General features: G+C 52.6%; 5 protein-coding genes across 5 annotated transcripts; 3 read left to right on the plus strand and 2 right to left on the minus strand.

Moving 5' to 3' along the window:
• Positions 1-324: 324 nt before the first annotated feature.
• IAR55_005431 (uncharacterized protein) lies at positions 325-7614 on the plus strand (the record flags this gene model as incomplete). The annotated part of the gene is made up of 10 exons (XM_066948522.1): positions 325-427; positions 501-906; positions 957-2540; positions 2587-2872; positions 2919-3991; positions 4045-6101; positions 6184-6381; positions 6464-6774; positions 7015-7131; positions 7324-7614. 10 exons carry the CDS (start codon positions 325-327, stop codon positions 7612-7614), a joined length of 6426 nt encoding a protein of 2141 aa, XP_066801090.1.
• Positions 7615-7878: 264 nt separating this feature from the next.
• Positions 7879-9764, minus strand: IAR55_005432 (uncharacterized protein; the record flags this gene model as incomplete). The annotated part of the gene is made up of 7 exons (XM_066948523.1): positions 7879-7999; positions 8055-8741; positions 8790-8845; positions 8899-9042; positions 9099-9208; positions 9271-9597; positions 9707-9764. 7 exons carry the CDS (start codon positions 9762-9764, stop codon positions 7879-7881), a joined length of 1503 nt encoding a protein of 500 aa, XP_066801091.1.
• Positions 9765-9871: 107 nt separating this feature from the next.
• IAR55_005433 (uncharacterized protein) lies at positions 9872-10994 on the minus strand (the record flags this gene model as incomplete). Its single annotated transcript, XM_066948524.1, has 5 exons — positions 9872-9920; positions 9980-9999; positions 10056-10165; positions 10216-10314; positions 10370-10994. 5 exons carry the CDS (start codon positions 10992-10994, stop codon positions 9872-9874), a joined length of 903 nt encoding a protein of 300 aa, XP_066801092.1.
• A 353-nt stretch (positions 10995-11347) lies between these two features.
• IAR55_005434 (uncharacterized protein) lies at positions 11348-14149 on the plus strand (the record flags this gene model as incomplete). Its single annotated transcript, XM_066948525.1, has 5 exons — positions 11348-12504; positions 12563-12799; positions 12875-12938; positions 13025-13652; positions 13737-14149. 5 exons carry the CDS (start codon positions 11348-11350, stop codon positions 14147-14149), a joined length of 2499 nt encoding a protein of 832 aa, XP_066801093.1.
• A 329-nt stretch (positions 14150-14478) lies between these two features.
• IAR55_005435 (uncharacterized protein) lies at positions 14479-16102 on the plus strand (the record flags this gene model as incomplete). Its single annotated transcript, XM_066948526.1, has 10 exons — positions 14479-14530; positions 14604-14633; positions 14713-14892; positions 14949-15033; positions 15092-15098; positions 15152-15229; positions 15289-15346; positions 15402-15546; positions 15613-15777; positions 15859-16102. 10 exons carry the CDS (start codon positions 14479-14481, stop codon positions 16100-16102), a joined length of 1044 nt encoding a protein of 347 aa, XP_066801094.1.
• Between the last annotated feature and the right edge of the window lie 2203 nt (positions 16103-18305).

Below are 18305 nucleotides of genomic sequence, written 5' to 3' on the forward strand. Positions count from 1 at the left end.
TTCCGCTTTTCCCCTGCTTCCTTGCATCTGTCCCATTTGTTTCTTCCTTCATCCATCTCATATTCAGTAGTCGTTCACGTTCAGCAAAGGAAAGACATCCAATCCAAAAAAGAGATCAAGAGGTCTCCCCAAAACCGAGTGGCAAGCAAGCGCTAGTCCTTATCTACTACGATCTTTCCACCTAAAAGACAACCCCCTTAACCCGTGCGTCCGCGTTGCATCGCTGCTTTCAATCGCGACAGATCGCAGAGCCCATCGCCACTGCCACACAACTCGCTGACAGACAACATCCAATAGACTCTTCATCCCAGCCCGCACCGCGATATGTGTGGTGTCGGGTTCATCTGTCATATCAAAGGACATGCATCCCACAAGATCGTGAGCGATGCGAGGAACATTCTCTGTAACATGACCCATCGGGGGGCCAGTGAGTGATCCGCCACAAATCCGATGTGGCCCTTTTCTCGTCTTTCCTCTTGTGGCTGACCCAAAGGACGCAGCCGGTGCCGATGCCCGTGATGGTGATGGTGCTGGTGTCATGACCGGAATCCCCCACGACTTCTTCGTTCGAGAGTCGGCCTTCTCGTTCTCCGCCAAGCTCCCCGCTGAAGGCACTTATGCCGTCGGAAACGTTTTCCTTTCCAAGGAGGAGTATGCTGGTCAGCAGGAGACTTTCGAGGGTATCGCCAAGAGCCTCGGTTTGAGAGTTCTCGGATGGCGAGAGGTCCCCACCGACAACTCCATCCTCGGTCCCGCTTCCAAGAGCAAGGAGCCTAAGATCTTGCAGCCTTTCGTCGTCCTTGAGGACCACTACGGACCCGGTCAGGACAGTCAGGAGGGTGTGTTCGATGAGAGGCAGTTTGAGAGGCAACTCTACGTTCTCCGAAAGCAGGCGACCCACAAGATGTGAGTGCATCGATCGGGCAGTGGTCACTGACATTATTCAGTGGTCTTAGCAAGAACTTCTACATCTGTTCTCTTACCCCTTCCAACATTGTTTACAAGGGTCAACTCTCCCCTGTCCAGGTGTACAACTACTACCACGATCTGAACCACGCCCTCTACGCTGCTCACTTCGCCCTCGTCCACTCTCGATTCTCCACCAACACCTTCCCTTCTTGGGACCGAGCTCAGCCTATGAGATGGGCTGCTCACAACGGTGAAATCAACACTGTCCGGGGGAACAAGAACTGGATGCGTGCTAGGGAGGGTACTCTCAAGTCAGAGAAATTTGCTGAAGAGCTCGAGTTGCTTTACCCTATTGTTGAGGCAGGTGGTTCCGATTCCGCCGCTTTCGACAACGTCCTCGAGTTGTTGGTCGTCAACGGTGTCCTCACGCTTCCCGAGGCTGTCATGATGATGGTTCCGGAGGCTTGGCAGAACAACGACTTGATGGAGCCGGAGAAGAAGGCTTTCTACGCTTGGGCTGGATCTTTGATGGAGCCATGGGATGGACCCGCTCTTTTCACCTTCTCCGATGGTCGATACTGCGGTGCCAACTTGGACCGAAACGGTCTACGTCCTTGTCGATTCGTTGTCACTTCTGACGACATCATGGTCTGTGCGTCGGAAGTCGGAACCATCACCATTGAGCCTGAGAAGATCATCCAGAAGGGTCGTCTCAAGCCCGGACGAATGTTGTTGGTTGACACCAAGGAGGGTCGTATCGTCGACGATCGTGAGCTCAAGCTCAAGACCGCCAAGAGACAACCTTTCGGTGCTTGGGTCGAGTCTCAGGTCCTCCGACTTCCTGAGGTCGTCCGACGAGTGCAGCGATTCCAAGACATTGGCGTCGAGCTCGATGACACTCCCCTCAGTACCGACCCTAAGCTTCTCGCTTTCGGTTACACCATCGAGCAACTCAACATGCTCATGCTTCCTATGGTTCAAGAAGGTCACGAAGCCCTTGGATCTATGGGCAACGATGCGGCCATCGCTTGTGTCTCTACCACCCCTCGTACCGTCTATGACTACTTCCGACAGCTCTTCGCGCAAGTCACCAACCCCCCCATCGACCCTATCCGAGAGTCCATCGTCATGTCTTTGGAGACTATGGTCGGCCAGGAAGGTAACCTCCTTGAGATTAAGCCCACTCAGATGCACCGACTTCACCTCAAGTCTCCTATCCTCACCATCCAAGAGATGAATGCCATCAAGCACATGAAGGTATCCAACTCGGACTGGCCCTCGATTACCATTGACATCACCTTTGATAAGGGCGAGGGTCTCCCTGGTTTCCGAAACGCTCTTAACAGGGTCCGTCAAGAGGCTATCAACGCCGTTGGCGCGGGATTCAAGTCCATCGTCCTTTCCGACCGAGCTACTGGTCATGACCGCGTCGCTCTTTCCGCCATCCTCGCCGTCGGCGGTGTCCACCACTACCTCGTTCAGCAGAAGAAGAGGTCCAGTGTTGCCATCATGGTGGAGACTGGTGAGGCGAGAGAGGTTCATCACATGTGTGTCTTGGTCGGTTACGGTGCGGACGCTGTCTGCCCTTGGTTGATCATGGAGATGATTCACAAGGTCTCCAGAGAGGGATTGTAAGTGGCATGAGTGACTGACAAGGCTGCAGCTGACATTTCGCAGATCCAAGGATGGTCAATCCGCCGACAAGCTCATCGGTAACTACATGAAGGCTATGGACGAGGGTATGCTCAAGGTTCTTTCCAAGATGGGTGTCTCAACTCTCGCTTCATACAAGGGTGCCCAGTTGTTCGAGATCCTCGGTATCCACGAGGAGGTTGTCTCCGAATGTTTCATCGGTACCGCTTCAAGAGTCCAAGGTGCCACCTTTGAGCTTCTTGCTATGGACGCTTTCGAGTTCCATGAGAGAGCTTGGCCTACCAGAGACATTGTTTCCATTCCCGGCATGGTGAGTGCGCATGTCGTATGTCTGTGAAACACGCTGACTTGACCAGCCCGAGAGTGGTGAATACCACTACCGTCAAGGTTCAGAAATGCGAGTCAACGACCCGGTCTCTATTGCTCAGCTTCAAGACGCTGTTAGACAGAAGAACCAGAACGCATATGATGCCTACTCCAAAAACTCTCGAGAGTCTATCAAGCGAGCCACTCTTCGAGGTCTTTTGGAATTCGCCTTCGAAAAGGGTACTCCTGTCCCTATTGAGCAGGTTGAGCCTTGGAACGAGATTGTTCGACGATGCGTTACCGGTGCTATGAGTTACGGTTCGATCTCGATGGAGGCGCACACTACTTTGGCCCTTGCCATGAATCGTCTCGGCGGAAAGTCAAACACGGGTGAAGGTGGTGAGGATGCCGAAAGGTCTATCCCCATTCCTGGACCTGGTGCAGATGTGGGCGGTCAGCCGTTCACCCACGCCATGGAGCTCAAGCCTGTGTGGGACTCTCGACGATCTGCCATCAAGCAGGTCGCTTCTGGTCGATTCGGCGTCACTTCGAACTATCTCGCCGATGCCGATGAGCTTCAGATCAAGATGGCTCAAGGTGCTAAGCCCGGAGAGGGTGGTGAGCTTCCCGGTCACAAGGTTTCCAACTCCATCGGTAGGACTCGACACTCCACCCCCGGTGTCACCCTTGTCTCACCTCCTCCTCACCACGATATTTACTCCATCGAGGACCTGAAGCAACTCATCTACGACTTGAAGGCATCAAACCCTCGAGCTCGAGTTTCCGTTAAGCTTGTCTCGGAAGTTGGTGTCGGTATCGTTGCCAGTGGTGTCGCCAAAGCCAAGGCCGATCACATCACCATCTCCGGTCACGATGGTGGTACAGGTGCCGCGAAGTGGACCTCGATCAAGTATGCTGGGCTCCCCTGGGAGCTTGGTCTTGCCGAGACTCACCAAACTCTGGTCCTCAACAACCTCCGAGGCCGAGTCACTGTCCAGACCGATGGTCAGATCAGGACCGGTCGAGACGTTGCTATCGCCACTCTGCTTGGTGCCGAGGAGTGGGGTTTCGCCACTACTCCTTTGATCGCCATGGGTTGTATCATGATGAAGGCTTGTCACAAGTGAGTTTGCGTGGTTCGCGTGGTTTGATGAAAATCTTGCTGACTTCTCGCAGGAACACTTGTCCCGTCGGTATTGCTACGCAAGACCCTGCTCTCCGGGCCAAGTTCGCCGGTCAACCTGAGCAAGTCATCAACTTCTTCTACTACATCATCGAGGAGCTCCGAAGCATTATGGCCAAGCTCGGTTTCCGAACCATCAACGAGATGGTTGGTCGTGCGGACATGCTCCAAGTCGACGAAACGTTGCGAACTCCCAAGACCGCTCATCTCGATCTCTCTCCTATCCTCAAGCCTGCTCATCTCATGCGTCCCGACGTGGCGACCTACCGAGTCAGGTCGCAGGACCACAAGCTTTATGTCCGTCTCGACAACAAGTTCATTGACGAGGCTGAGCCGGCTCTTCAGAAGGGTCTTCCCGTTGAGATTGACTGTGACGTCGTCAACACCGATCGTGCTCTCGGTACCACCTTGTCTTACCACGTCTCCAAGAGATACGGAGAGACCGGTCTTCCCCGAGACACCATCCACCTCAACATGAAGGGTTCTGCTGGGCAGTCTCTCGGTGCTTTCCTCGCCCCTGGTATTTCCATCGAGCTCGAGGGTGATGCCAACGACTACGTTGGTAAGGGTCTTTCCGGTGGTCGACTCATTGTCTACCCACCAAAGTCCTCTCCCTTCAAGGCAGAGGAGAATATCATCATCGGAAACGTCTGTTTCTTCGGTGCCACCTCTGGTCAGGCCTTCATCCGAGGTATCGCTGCCGAGCGATTCGCTGTTAGAAACTCCGGTGCGACTCTCGTCGTTGAGGGTACCGGTGACCACGGTTGTGAATACATGACCGGTGGTCGAGTTGTCGTCCTCGGTCTTACCGGTCGAAACTTCGCTGCCGGTATGTCTGGTGGTATCTCATACGTCCTCGACATGGCGCACAACTTCGCCCCCAAGGTCAACACCGGTACTGTCGAGCTCGGTCCCGTCAACGATCCTCAAGAGGTTGCCGAGCTCAGGAGTCTCATCGAGGATCACCGACACTACACTGGATCCGAGATCGCCGACCGAGTGTTGCGAAACTTCCACCACCACCTCCCCATGTTCGTCAGAGTCATGCCTCTTGATTACAAGAGGGTTCTCGAGCAGGAGGCGGAGCGTGCAGCCGAGGAGAAGAAGAGGCAATCTGTCATTGATCTCATCCCTTCTCAGACCGCCTCGCAAGTCGATCTCGTTGCTACTGGCTTCGACCCTATCCTTCCCCGAGACGCCAACGCGTTGACCGTCTCCACCCTTGTCACACCTCAGACCTCTCCCAAGCAGAAGCCTCAAGAGCCTGGAATTGTCGACGTCGAAGATGCCATGGTCGACGAGAGCGCCACCAAGGAGAAACTCGCCAAGGTTGACAAACTCCGAGGATTCATGAAGTACAAGCGATTGAACGAGGCTTACCGACCTCCACGAAAGAGGGTGAAGGACTGGAAGGAGATCTCCACGAGATTGAACGAGGGCGAACTCAAGTACCAATCCGCCAGGTGTATGGATTGTGGTATCCCCTTCTGTCAATCCGACACTGGTTGTCCCATCGCCAACGTCATCCCCAAGTGGAACACCATGGTCTTCGAGGGTCGATGGCTCGATGCTCTCAACCGACTTCTCAAGACCAACAACTTCCCCGAATTCACAGGTCGAGTCTGTCCCGCACCTTGTGAATCCGCCTGTGTCCTCGGTATCAACGAATCTCCCGTTGGTATCAAATCCATCGAATGCGCTATCATCGATAAGGGTTTCGAGATGGGTTGGATGACCCCAAAACCCCCTACACACCGAACAGGCAAACGAGTCGCCATCATCGGTTCAGGTCCTGCAGGTCTTGCCGCTGCCGATCAGCTCAACAAGGCCGGTCATCTCGTCACTGTCTACGAGAGGCAGGACAGGATCGGTGGTCTTCTCATGTACGGTATCCCCAACATGAAGCTCGACAAGGCTATCGTGCAAAGAAGAACCGACCTCATGGCTGCCGAGGGTGTTAAATTCGTTACCAACGCTCATGTCGGTGTCGACCCAGCTTACAACCCCCTCGACATCAAGGCTGAGCACGACGCTGTCATTGTCGCCACCGGTGAGTTGGTCTGTAGCGGAAAATTATGGTGAATGTGGCACTTACTCCTGTCTCTGTTTTCTCTTTTTTTTTCCCTCGGCAGGTGCTACATGGCCCAGAGACCTCAAACTTCCTCACCGAGAGACTGATGGCATTCACTTCGCTATGGATTATCTCGTTCCCAATACAAAGTCCTTGAATATTTACTCCGGGAATCCCGCACAAGCATTCGGGGAGGGTGTAGAAGGATTTATCAGCGCCAAAGGCAAGGATGTTATCGTCATTGGTGGTGGCGACACAGGTGGGTTTTTCCCACTCCTTCCGTGCTCTCTCCTCACTCTTGCACGTCTTGTGACCTGCTAACAATGTACCTGGTATCTCAGGTAACGACTGTATCGGTACGGCCATGAGACATGGTGCGAAGAGTGTAACCAACTTCGAGCTGCTCCCTGAGCCTCCAAAGAATCGGGATCCCTCGAATTCCTGGCCACAGTTCAATAGATGCAAGAAGACAGACTATGGACATAGTGAAGTCATAGCCCATTGGAATCGAGACCCTCGTGTGTACAGCATCAGTACGAAGAAATTTTTAGTTTCTCCAGAGGGGAAGCTAGAGGGTCTGGAGACGGTGAAGGTCGAGTGGACACAGCTCAATGGTCAATGGAAGATGGAGGAAGTCAAGGGCTCAGAAGAGGTGAGTATCTGTTGCACATCCCTGCCTCGCTTCATGACGTCTGCATGCGTTCGCAACATACAAATATCGGGCGAAATTCGAGGGATCGAGGGAGAGGTGGATGGATCGAGAAGAAGGCGAAGTGCCATTCTCGGTTTTGACTGTGGCACTCACTCTCACACTCACCCTTCATTCTTCCATACCCCTGTCTTGCCAGTCTAGGTTCAGCAATGTATGGCTAACTCTCATCTTTACTTACAGGTCTACCCTGCTCAACTCGTCTTCTTGGCATTGGGTTTCTTGGGTCCTCAACAGGAATGCTTGAAGGCGCTTGGTGTCGACACTGACCCACGAAGCAATGTCAAGACTCCTCAGGGCGTGAGTTTCCAACTTGCATTCTATCTCGATACTTTCGTCGCATTGCTACACGCGGAGTGCAATTCCTTGTATTTTCTTGGATCCCTCAACATTCCCCCTCCCCGCCCCCTTCTCCACCTCATATTGTATATTTATCAAGCTTGCCAGCGATCACACTGCCAACATCAATGCTAACGGATCTACTCTTCACAGAGTTACGCCACTTCTGTGCCAGGTGTTTTCGCCGCTGGTGACTGTCACCGTGGCCAGTCTCTCATTGTTTGGGGCATCAGGGAAGGTAGACAAGCGGCCGAGGAAGTGGACAGATACCTTACCGGATCTACTCATCTTCCTTTGCAAGGTGGTATCGAGCGAAGGCAGTACATCGTTCCAAAGATCACCAAACCCCTCAATGGCGAGTCGATCAGCAGCGGTATCAGCGACTTCGAAACCTCTTCTCAGGGTATCGACGTCGAGTCTCTTTCTGTCGCGGCTAGCGCTTAATTGGACTAGAGTAAGATAGGTCTAGTCAGTGCATGGTGGGATCTTCACGGTGTTGTGTTTCGTCCTTTTCATCATATACATCAAGTTGTGTTTTCCTCTTTTCGTATGTCGTAGCTCAGGTCAAAAGGTATATGTCAGAGATGTAATTTAGATATCATTGAAATATCACGACTTTCAGACACGATATTGCATAGTTCCAGTACCGACGGTCCACTGCACTCCCGATTGCGCTCCATTGATCCTGTAGTCCTCTTCTCTTGACACTTACACCTTGAGGTGTACTGAACCCTTTGGCGCTGGTATCTCATTCAGTTTATCTGCATCTGCCCCGACCCAAACCTTTGCCACCTCTCCGGCGATACTCAAAAGCCTCTCGTCCTCGTATCTAAGCCGGAATTCAGCATTGTTTTAGCTTTGCAGCTGCCAGACGGGTAGCTCACCTCGGTGCCACAAGAGTCAATCCAATCGGCATCCCGCTCACACTGGCGAAACCTGGGATGTTCACGCAAGGGACATGCAATGCCGTCCACATCGAGCAAAACCTCATATCTCCCGTATGTCCCAATCCCATCGGTGCTTCTCCCGGTACAGCAGGAGTGACGATCGCGTCGTACTCGCTTGCAAGCTTGTCGATAACAGGTCGTAAGGCGGCGATCTCATCATATGCCTGGAGCTGCATCTTACGAGTGATGTGGGTCCTATTCTCCACATGACTTTGGAGAAAGTCGGCCAATTGGTCTTTGGCGACCATGTATTCGGGTAAGAATGACGCCCTTGCTTCACCGTCCATGATCCATTGATGCTTCCCACCGCTGACCTTGTCGAAAGAAGAGGGCAGATCGACGTCGACCACTTCTGCACCGGCTTCTCTGAGAAGTGTCGCGGATTTCTCCCATGCGGATATCAGTTCGGGTGAAGGTCCAGAAGAAGCATCCCATTGATCCGTCTTGATATACGCGAACTTGCACGATGAAAGAGGTTTGGGACGGACAGGAGGTGGGACGTCATCTTGGATCCGGAAGACTTGAGCGAGGAGTTTGAGGTCTTCGATAGATCGGGCGTAGAGACCGAGGGTGTCAAGGGTGATAGAACAAATCTTGAGACCTTCTCGTGTGATCGCGCCCCATCTATGAGGGTTCAGCGCTTTCTCATCGTCCATAAGCTGCCGCACTCACGTAGGCTTCAGTGCGAATATTCCGTTGTAACTGCCCGGTCTGATCGTGCTTCCTCCCTGAGATGGACATAAGCTCATGCGGAAGCGTCGAACAGTTGTACAAGACTCACCGTCTGAGTACCGAACGCGAACGAGCATTGGTAATCGCTCACTGCGGCTCCTGATCCAGAGGAAGATCCGCCTGGGGTACGACGACGGTCGTACGGGTTACAAGCTGGGGGTCCTACGCTTGTCGAGGCGAACTCAGTGGTGTGCTAAGGAAATATCAGTTCGCGGGGTGACTACGACATACGGGACCCGCATGACTCACCGTTTTGCCAAAGATGAGGGCGCCGGCCGCCCGGCAGATGGCTACCGGACCAGCATCGATGTTGGGTCGGTGATCTTTGTAGATCGGGGAGTTGTGCTGGGTGGGCAGATCTAGCCCAAATGACTACTTCAATGGATTGGCCCGAATGGTTGCATGTCGTCGCCCCTCTCACCTTTAGTGTCTATGACCTCATCGTCAGTATCTTTCCCGTTACTCGGGTTACCATCATTCCACTCACTGATCATATCCTTGACACCCAGAACGGCTCCGTGCAGCGGCCCCCTCTCCTCCTTGGGCAGCGCATCGAGTCTTCTCGCCTCATTCATCACTAGCTCTCGATCGACATATGCCCAAGCGTGAATGACCGGGTCACGTTCGTCATATCGCGCGAGGTGATCGAGCGCTATCTGCTCGATTGTAAGTTGACCTTTTGACACAAGGTCGATACACTCGGACGCTGTGAGATAGTTCGTTGGTATGCTCATGATATAGGGATATGCTGATGACTTGTTGGGTGAGAGTGACAGTCAGGAGCTTATAGACATGTGTCAGAGACGGGATATCGTTATCAATGATCATCAAAAATCATGCGTGTTCCGAGATATGACGCTTCAATGCCCGTCCGGAGTGCGACTTCCGAGATATCGGTGGAGGCTCGAACTGCATCACGTCTATGAATGCCCAGACCCATGCATACATGCTTGTATAGACATACATAAATGATGATTACAACAAGCACACGAGGCGCGATACAATGTCCTGGCGGGATGTCTTTATGCAGCAGGCGGGAACGGAGTGGTAAACACGGTGATGGCTGCTTCGCTACAGTTTGGCTTCAAGTCAGCGTTTCTTGTACCGAGACAATCATCTTAGTCACTCACGTAACGTTGTTCGACCATCCCTAATGCCGGGAGATCAGTCCGCAGCTCCAACCCAATTCCAGCACCATAGACTCACAGGATATTTTGCTCGTGCCCAGAGCACGAACCTATCCCCAGGCTTTGCGAGCTTGACAGTGGGATGATCACGCCCAAGTGTGTTTGAATGAGCCTTGAAGTATTGTCCGGCTTGAGAAACCCATCAGCTTTCGTCGACTGATTAGATTAGATTTACGCACCATGGACATTGTTCTGAATAGAATGCCGAGAGCCTTCGACTTCTCTGCCATCGCGTAACAAGGATACCTCGAACCAAGAGTATGATTGCTCGTAAGTGCCTACTTGGGAACATTAGCTCTGCAGCCAGAGACATCGGTTCTATACGGGACGCACCATAGTGTTCTCGGAAACTGCTCCATCCCTGATCTTTTGACAGTGTCTCGATGACGACCTCTCTTACCCAAACCGTTTGCCTATCTACATCGTTGACAACGAAAGTGGCCAGCTGATTGGATCCAGTCGCTTCGCCCGGTGAATGCCAACAACCTATAGGTGATGAGACGAGATACCATATCTCCCCTGGACCCCCTTTCAGCCCTCCGTTCCACCCTATGGCTTCCTCTCCTACCTCATCTTCTTGTCCTGTCTTCCAGACCACACCGTTCCTCACATGTCCTCGCGGGTCCATCGCACGCACCGCGAGCTGTTTGACGCTCTGTCTTCGACATCCTGCCCATGAACCCGCTTCGTCAAGTATGCGAGGGACCAGCTCGGGAGGCAATCCGAGATGTACGAGGTACCGAGTGACCAGACGGATCTCCAGCACTGTGGGATGAAGATGATCGTGTGTGAGCGATGGGGCGGGGATGGGCAGGAAATATGATAGGATGGTGGGAGGATTGGGATTGAGATGGGATGCTGAAGGTCGAGGCGGAGATGGTCCTGGAGGTGGCGGGGTGAGGGGATGAGCAGTAGGAGGCGGAGATGTGTTTGCTTGTTGGGACTGTGTGAGACCCATAGTGGTTCAAACGGAAACCCGGGAATGGGATCCAGATAACGTTGACTTAAAGACGTAGATAAGAAAGTGGTGGGGAACGGTATCTCCCTCCACCGATGCAATGACGTGGCAATCGGGATGAAATAGATGAGTCAGTCGTTATCAGATCCACCTCCACGCCCCCTCCACTCCTCATTGTTTGTTTCGTGTCTACCAAGCGTCGTCAACTGTGTTTCAGATATCATTCAACCTGACCCGTGCAAAAACAAAAAACACTGCTGTACTACTGGTCCTCCTTCTCTCTTCTCACTTGTCCTGTCTCTTTTGTTTCTCTCTTTCTCGCTTTCTCGCTTGACGACCTTGAGGAGACCATCATGGCGAACCAGACCTCTGCTCCACTCGAAGACCCCATTCAACGCCTCAGTCATCTCTCGCTCTCCATACCCCCCGAATTCAAACACGATCGATTGTCCGTTCTGCAAGGCCCACCCAAGAAGTTGACCCGCATCGCTTTCCTCGGCCTTGATGTACCACTCGTTCAAGTTCAGGTCCAGTCGGCTCCCCCCTCTCCTCTTCTCTCCAGGTCCTTCGAGACCCCGTTGAACTCAGCGACAACGACTACCACCATCATCGCCGACAGACCTCCAGTCGCCACCAAAGGCGCTAAAGTCACATCCACTTCCAATCAGCCTGACCAAGCCGACGTCTTCTTGTCCTTTGTTCCCACTGAGACCGAGAAGAAGACTCAACCAACGCACGCCTCACAAAATGCAGCCAAGCAAGAAAGGACCCCTAGCCCTGTCGGATCTTCCCCATCCACCAAATCTCATCACTCGCCTGCTTCGATTATGACTGGCTCGGTCCCGTCACTGTCCGATGATTCTTCCGCGGACGAGCATGGTCCCAAGCTCGTGACTCCAGCTCGTCCAGCTAAACATGACGGCGTCGAGCCTATCGTGGCAACCAACTCGTCGCCAACAATCAATCGCTCCGATGAAGGTGAGAACGACGAATCGTCGCCCAACTTTATCGTTCAAGGTCAAGAGCACGACGGCAAAGTAGGCTCTCCGATCGACAAAGCGCTGCAAACCTCAAATGTCGCTGGTATGACGGTCGCCCAGCAGACCCCGTCAGCCGATCCCTCCACCCCTACACTCGATATTCACGAGGAGCGTACCCAGTACGACTCTTATTTGCGCTTCGGGGGCACACTTTCGTTCAAGGGACAGCACGTACCAGTCCTGGTCAAAATGCTGCCCGTCTATCAACATGAACGCGAGCCTTTCGAAGGAGGAAGACTTCCTTCCGAGGACGAAGTCACCACTTGGGTTTACAATGACCACGACCCTTACTGGGATCACCTTCGACCGCTCCAAGGCCGGGAAGTTCAGAAATGTTACGGGCTGTTTGAGTATCACTGGGACGAGGTTGATGCACCGCTTCTCGTCATGCTTCTCGAAGATCTCGGTGACCCTGTTCGCCAGATCAATGGAGAGACTCGTTCGTTGCGCAAGCTTGACAAGGACACCAGGTCAGTCAGCATGGCAAGCGCGAAAGACTAAGCTGATCACAGGTCGCCATATCTCTAGGACTGCGATTGGTCTAGCTTATACCGAGATCCAATTTCACGGAGTGATAATCCCCGACATTTGGGACTGCTCTCACGTCTACAAGCGAGTCGATCACTATGTTGTCGCGGACTTTGGGGACACGGACACGCTCATGCGATGGCCTGACAATCAACAACACTGCAGGCGTTTCAACACCCAACTGATCAAAAACCATTTTGCTATGAGGTCGACTTTGGGCTTGCCGCTCAAAGAAGCGTAGGTTCGGCCAGCAAAGGCCCTCGCTCTTCCGATGATGCGAGCTAACACGATGTTGTGTTGACTCTGTTTTAGCCTACCTCGAGTCGCGCAACTCTGTCATGACAATCATCTGTTTCAAGTTTCGCCTTCCGGAGACGTGATTTGTAACTGGTGATCAGGGATGATCGGTTATTGTTATCATTGTACAAAAGTGCTCAGAATGGACTCACATTCTTTCGACAGAGGATGATGGTAACGTTTGACGAGGACGTCCTTTGTGAAGTGCTCAATCGAGGTCCGCACATGCGAATCTTCGACGGTGATGGGCAGCCAACGAATCCCATTCCCATCGCAGAGCTGGTTGATAACGCTGTCATCCCTTCCTACCTTACCAATTTCCGTGGTGCGGACCACGCGCTCCTTCGAGGCGCCCATCGCGAGCTGTTGCTTTCGGAAATGCCAATGCAGGCTATGCTGTGGAACGGGACCTTGGCAATCATCAAGCATATATTACGTCTCGAGAAGCCGGTCAGCGCCAATCTGCCATCCTCGCTCGTTGAAGCGGACTTTTCCAAGGACCCTCAGACAGTTCCCATGGCCAAAAGTAAGCTGGACGACTGTCGCAAGTGGACAATCGAGGTCGCGAAGAAGAGGATCGAAGAGGGTGAAAAGAGCCAAGTCAATATATGGAAGGAGATCCTCAAGAAGGTCCAGAAAGTTCGTTTATCGACCTCATCAGGTGTTCCGGATAGCAGGTTGAGAGGGATTTTGCTCGTCGAGATAAAGCGAGTTGATGAAGATGTTCTACGAACATTCGTCAGATACGTTAAAGACAAGCAGGAACTGGAGCGGAACTACATCAGTCTCGAAGGTGAGTAGAGTAGCTTGTAGATCATTCAGCCCTGAATTTTTCCAGCCAAGTCGCAGACAGCTGAAGCTAAGACTTCATCTCAAGTCCGTCATCCCGTTGAATCCTTTCACCACCTTCGCCCTCGTCGCCAACGAGGTCTGGTTCTTGGGGACGTCTTGGTCCACCCCCGAGGAGATGACGAGCCTGAGTGGATCCCTTCTGAGGATCCTCAGGTGTTCCTCCAACGGGTTCAGAAGGCCATGAAAGAGAAGGCGAAGGCCACAGAGGGGCGACAGCCGCAGGCAACGGAGGGTGCCGATTTCGAGGCAGCCGAGAGAGAGGAGCGGGGAGGGAGAAATGAAGCAACGCTGGCCGAGGACGACGTCAATAATCTGACTTTGACCACCCTCCTGTTTGGAGTGGTAATCTACGTTGGGACCGGAAAATTGAATACCACCACTCTCAATGGTCCAACTGTCGGTGGGTGCTGGACGAGCTCTTTGAACGACATCGAATAGATGGGGAGATCGGAGGCAGTCCGCAAAAGTAGGTTGGTTCTGAGACTCATGGTGGGTGGAGGAGTGAGGATTAAGTAAGGCAAGCTCCTGTACTGATCGCAATACCACTCGGATCAGGGCAAAGACCAAGATGGCAAGCACAATTCAGAGAGAAGGAGGAAGGGAGAGTTGCAGGAGACTTCAGCTGGAGCGAGCACTCCTGATTGGGGAAAAGGCATTTTTACGTAAGACAGAAGTGGGACGACGCACTGGTAAATGCACATTATTTTACAACTCGCATCCTCTCACCTCGATCATTGTCGTTCTGCAAAGTCTCTCACCCCATCAGAATGAGCTCCGGTCTGTCTGATGACGGTGTTCGTGGCGGGCTGTATGATATATGTCAGTGCCAGATTATATCGGCCTATTCTTTGCGGTGGGCCGGATTAGTACATCGAGCTGATGTCTGTCCCAGCTAAGCCACGCTTCGACCTGAGTACCTATGGTGAACCCCTACCTCAGCTTCTCTAATTGCGATGACCAAAAGCTGAACTCGTTGCTGATCGTTGCTGATGTTCCATCAGGTGGTCGTCTATCCTATTTCTACTCCATCACCTCACCCCTCACACTGCTCGCCTCTTCCTCCGAGTTGGAAAAGGCCCAAAAGGATGTTACCCACTTTGAGGCAAGGATCAAGGAAGAAGGGAAGAACGGATGTTGGGTACCCAAAGATCAAAAGGCCGCTTATGACCATGCGAAGCAGTGTGAGTGGACTGGTGGACAGACCTCCTAGTCGAAGGGTGACTGATATGTCGTACAGTGGTCAACTCATCCATTCATCCTGACACGGGAAAACCTGTGCCATTGCCATTCAGGATGTCTGCCTTTGTGCCCACAAATTTGATGTGGGTGTCTTGGAAATCCACGTTATAGTACCGCCTGTTGACCTTCAGAAATTCGTAGCATCTGCGTGAGCCGACACGACTTCACGATGAATAGGTTTCTAGCTAATACCTCGACCAGGCGGGTATGCTCATGCCTAATCCGAGCTTGAAGAGCGTCATCTTCTGGCAGTGGGCGAATCAGACACTGAACGTTGCTGTGAGTTGTGCAGTGATACCAAGCTAAGCCTTTGAGTATATAGCTGACTCGCTACTCAGGTGAACTTCAGTAATGCAAATAAATCGATTGAAATGACCCCTCAGGAGATTGGAACGGGTGGGCCACCATAACGGAATACCCATCTTTCGAGGCTGACAAGGGACCGTTTCAGCGTACGTGGCGGCTACTTTCACCTCAGTCGTCCTCGCGGTCTCGCTGTCCCGACTCGTACCGCGACTACGAGTTTCGCATACTACCAAAGACTTGCTCGGAAAGCTCGTGCCATTTGCAAGCGTGGCGAGCGCAGGAGTCGTCAAGTGAGTGATGCGACGTCAATTCATCGACCCTGCTGTGCGTTCTCTGATGGACACTCTTGGAACTAGCATCTCGTGCATACGATGGAAAGAGATGCGAGACGGTGTTGAGGTTTACAAGCTCACCCAAGATCCGGTCGATGGACACGAGGAGAAGCATATCCTGGGCAAGTCTCCCAAGGCCGGACAAATGGCTGTGATGCAGAGTGCTGCCAGTCGAGTGTTTACCAACGTGTATGTCGTGATCTCACAGCCCAACCGTGTGACTCATGACTTGATACTCACTGCGTCCGCTGAACCCGCTTCCCTTCACAGCCCGACTCTTATCACTCCCCCGATGGTCATGACATATCTCGCATCGCGCAACACTTTTTCTGGACCTCGAGGCAAACTCGGATCCACTCTTACTCAGCTCACGCTCATTGGCTTATCGTTAGGTCTCTTCCTCCCTCCCGCCATTGCATACTTCCCGCAGAGAGCTACCACAAGTCCGGCGAAGCTCGAAAGCAGGTTCAGGGAACATGGAGCCGGCCCAGTCTATTTCAACAAGGGACTATGATTGGACTATTGAGTCGTTTGATTAGGTTTCGAGAGACACATCTTGTACATGTGAGTGATCTGCAACTCTCCAAGTTAGACCTCGATCGAGGCTGACGAGCTCTGCAGATACAGTCGGTATTCGATCCAAGACATTAGATGCATATACACATTCACAATCCTTGCAGGCGAGTGCGCACGTCCGAGTCGCACATCTTGATCCCACCCTTTTGCTCTGACCGCACGCACCCCTTGCCGAAGAAGCCCCCATCTCCAGAATTATTCCAGCGCCATCGACCTGCACCTGTGGATCTTGTGTTCTGACAAGCTTTGTGGTCAGTTGATAGTGTTTGAAGGCGTGTACTTTATCCTGCAGCACAACGCGTTACCTCACCGCTAAACTCGGGGCAACGCAACATCCGATTAGTGTTCTTCTTCTGAGCGTTCATATTCAGTCCCTCTTTCCTCTCGGTATAGAAGGAGTTGATACTGGTACGCCATTAGAAGACATGTGCATCAAGCCAATCGTGTCGTTCTTAAGTTTTGTTGACAGTTCTTAAGCTCCATGGGGAGATGGACGGCGTTACGTTCTCATCCGATCCATTGGTGCATAAGAACGACCCGGGAGTCGGTCGATCCATGCTGGGCCAGACCTCTTCTTCGGCTTCATGATGGGTCCAATCGGCTAAAAATGGGTGTAAATGGCGTGTGTACTGAATCTGAGAAAGCTGACAGCCCCTCAGGACGATGTCGAAGACAAGGTCGTTCCTCAGCTGATTGCACATGACTCGATCCTCAGCTGTTTCACACAACACCGTCACAGTTTGTGAGCGTGATATCGGAGAAGATATGTGACGAGGTTTGGCGCGACTTTATCGTCGCTAGCCTTCGGTCGGTTGACTTGATCAGTGGGCAGGTACAGGTATCATCTCGGGAAAGGTGAGGGAGAGCAAGGGGGGGATCAAGAGCAGCGAGAGAAATGAAGAGGACAACGTCGACATATCGCGGTTGTGAAACGCAATAACGTGCTGATATGGGCGATCAGATCACTGGTGAGCTTCGGTGGACAGGCGACTGAGAAGAAGGTGACCGCGAACGCTAATCAAGACCCATTGAGGTGATACGATCATCTTGGTTTGGACTTACTGGACTGTACGTACACCTTTTGAGGCAGTCGCCTGCAGCTGTCCTTCTTGGGTACCATTTGCGCTCACGTCTCTTCTCTAGGTCGGCAGTCTCTTGGACAATTTCAAGCTGTGCTGTCTGACGCGGTGACCTTCAATAACGGCTGCTCGTTGTTCTCTCCCGAGCGTGATACTGCTTTACATGCCCTCCAAATCGGCGGCCAAGTAGGCCGGCGCATGCGAGCCGCCACGCCTTGGGCCGTATACGTTGTGAGCTTCGTGGAGGCGGATGATGGAAGCTACGATACGGGATGGCGACGATGGACAACGACTGCATCGTTGAACAATGATTGGAGGCAGTTGTATCAGAATCACACCGGAAACTCTACGCTGCTGAAGTGATTTGAGCTGCTCCTTGATACTCAGGTGCAGCAATGCTCAGGTCACGCTAGTCTGTCTCACCACCTCCTTGCTCAGTTCATTTCGCTACGACAACGACGGAAGCATTACCGCTTTTCCAGCTCCCCCTTCTCATCTCACCGGGCCACAGCCACGGCCACGATCACGCTATTGCGCAGGAAACAAAACATGTGAGGGTAAAGTGGTAAACCCAATTTTGATCATTTCCGTCGAAAATCATCCGAGTATATCCGAGCCAACCAGAATGCTCCTCGTCGTCCATCATGTGTGCGACTTATCACGCGTATACACTGCAAGTCACCTTCAGCCGTGTCAGGACTTGTATTGATTGGGTGGCTGTGCGTTACGTATACAGATGCGGTTACATCATTGCACGTTCATACGAGCACAGAAGATACGATACATAAGTGATGCCACATCGATGGACAAGCTGAAGGGTGCCGACCTTCAGACTGGCTGCAAGTAGCGGAAGAATATCACTAGCTCTGAGATTCCTAAATCAATGTCTCGGAACGGACCTTGCCAAGGTCTCATGTCAGCGACGATAACATTGACAGCGTCCGTCTGTCTGAGATCGTGGCCACGTCGCACAGCCATGGACAGCGACAGCAACAAGCAGTATCGGCGGGCCGCGGGTGGTGTCGGACTCGTACCAAGCGTGCGATGGACCCTAGACGGAGG

Source organism: Kwoniella newhampshirensis, chromosome 11, assembly GCF_039105145.1.
Source record: "Kwoniella newhampshirensis strain CBS 13917 chromosome 11, whole genome shotgun sequence".
NCBI classification, from domain to species: domain Eukaryota; kingdom Fungi; phylum Basidiomycota; class Tremellomycetes; order Tremellales; family Cryptococcaceae; genus Kwoniella; species Kwoniella newhampshirensis.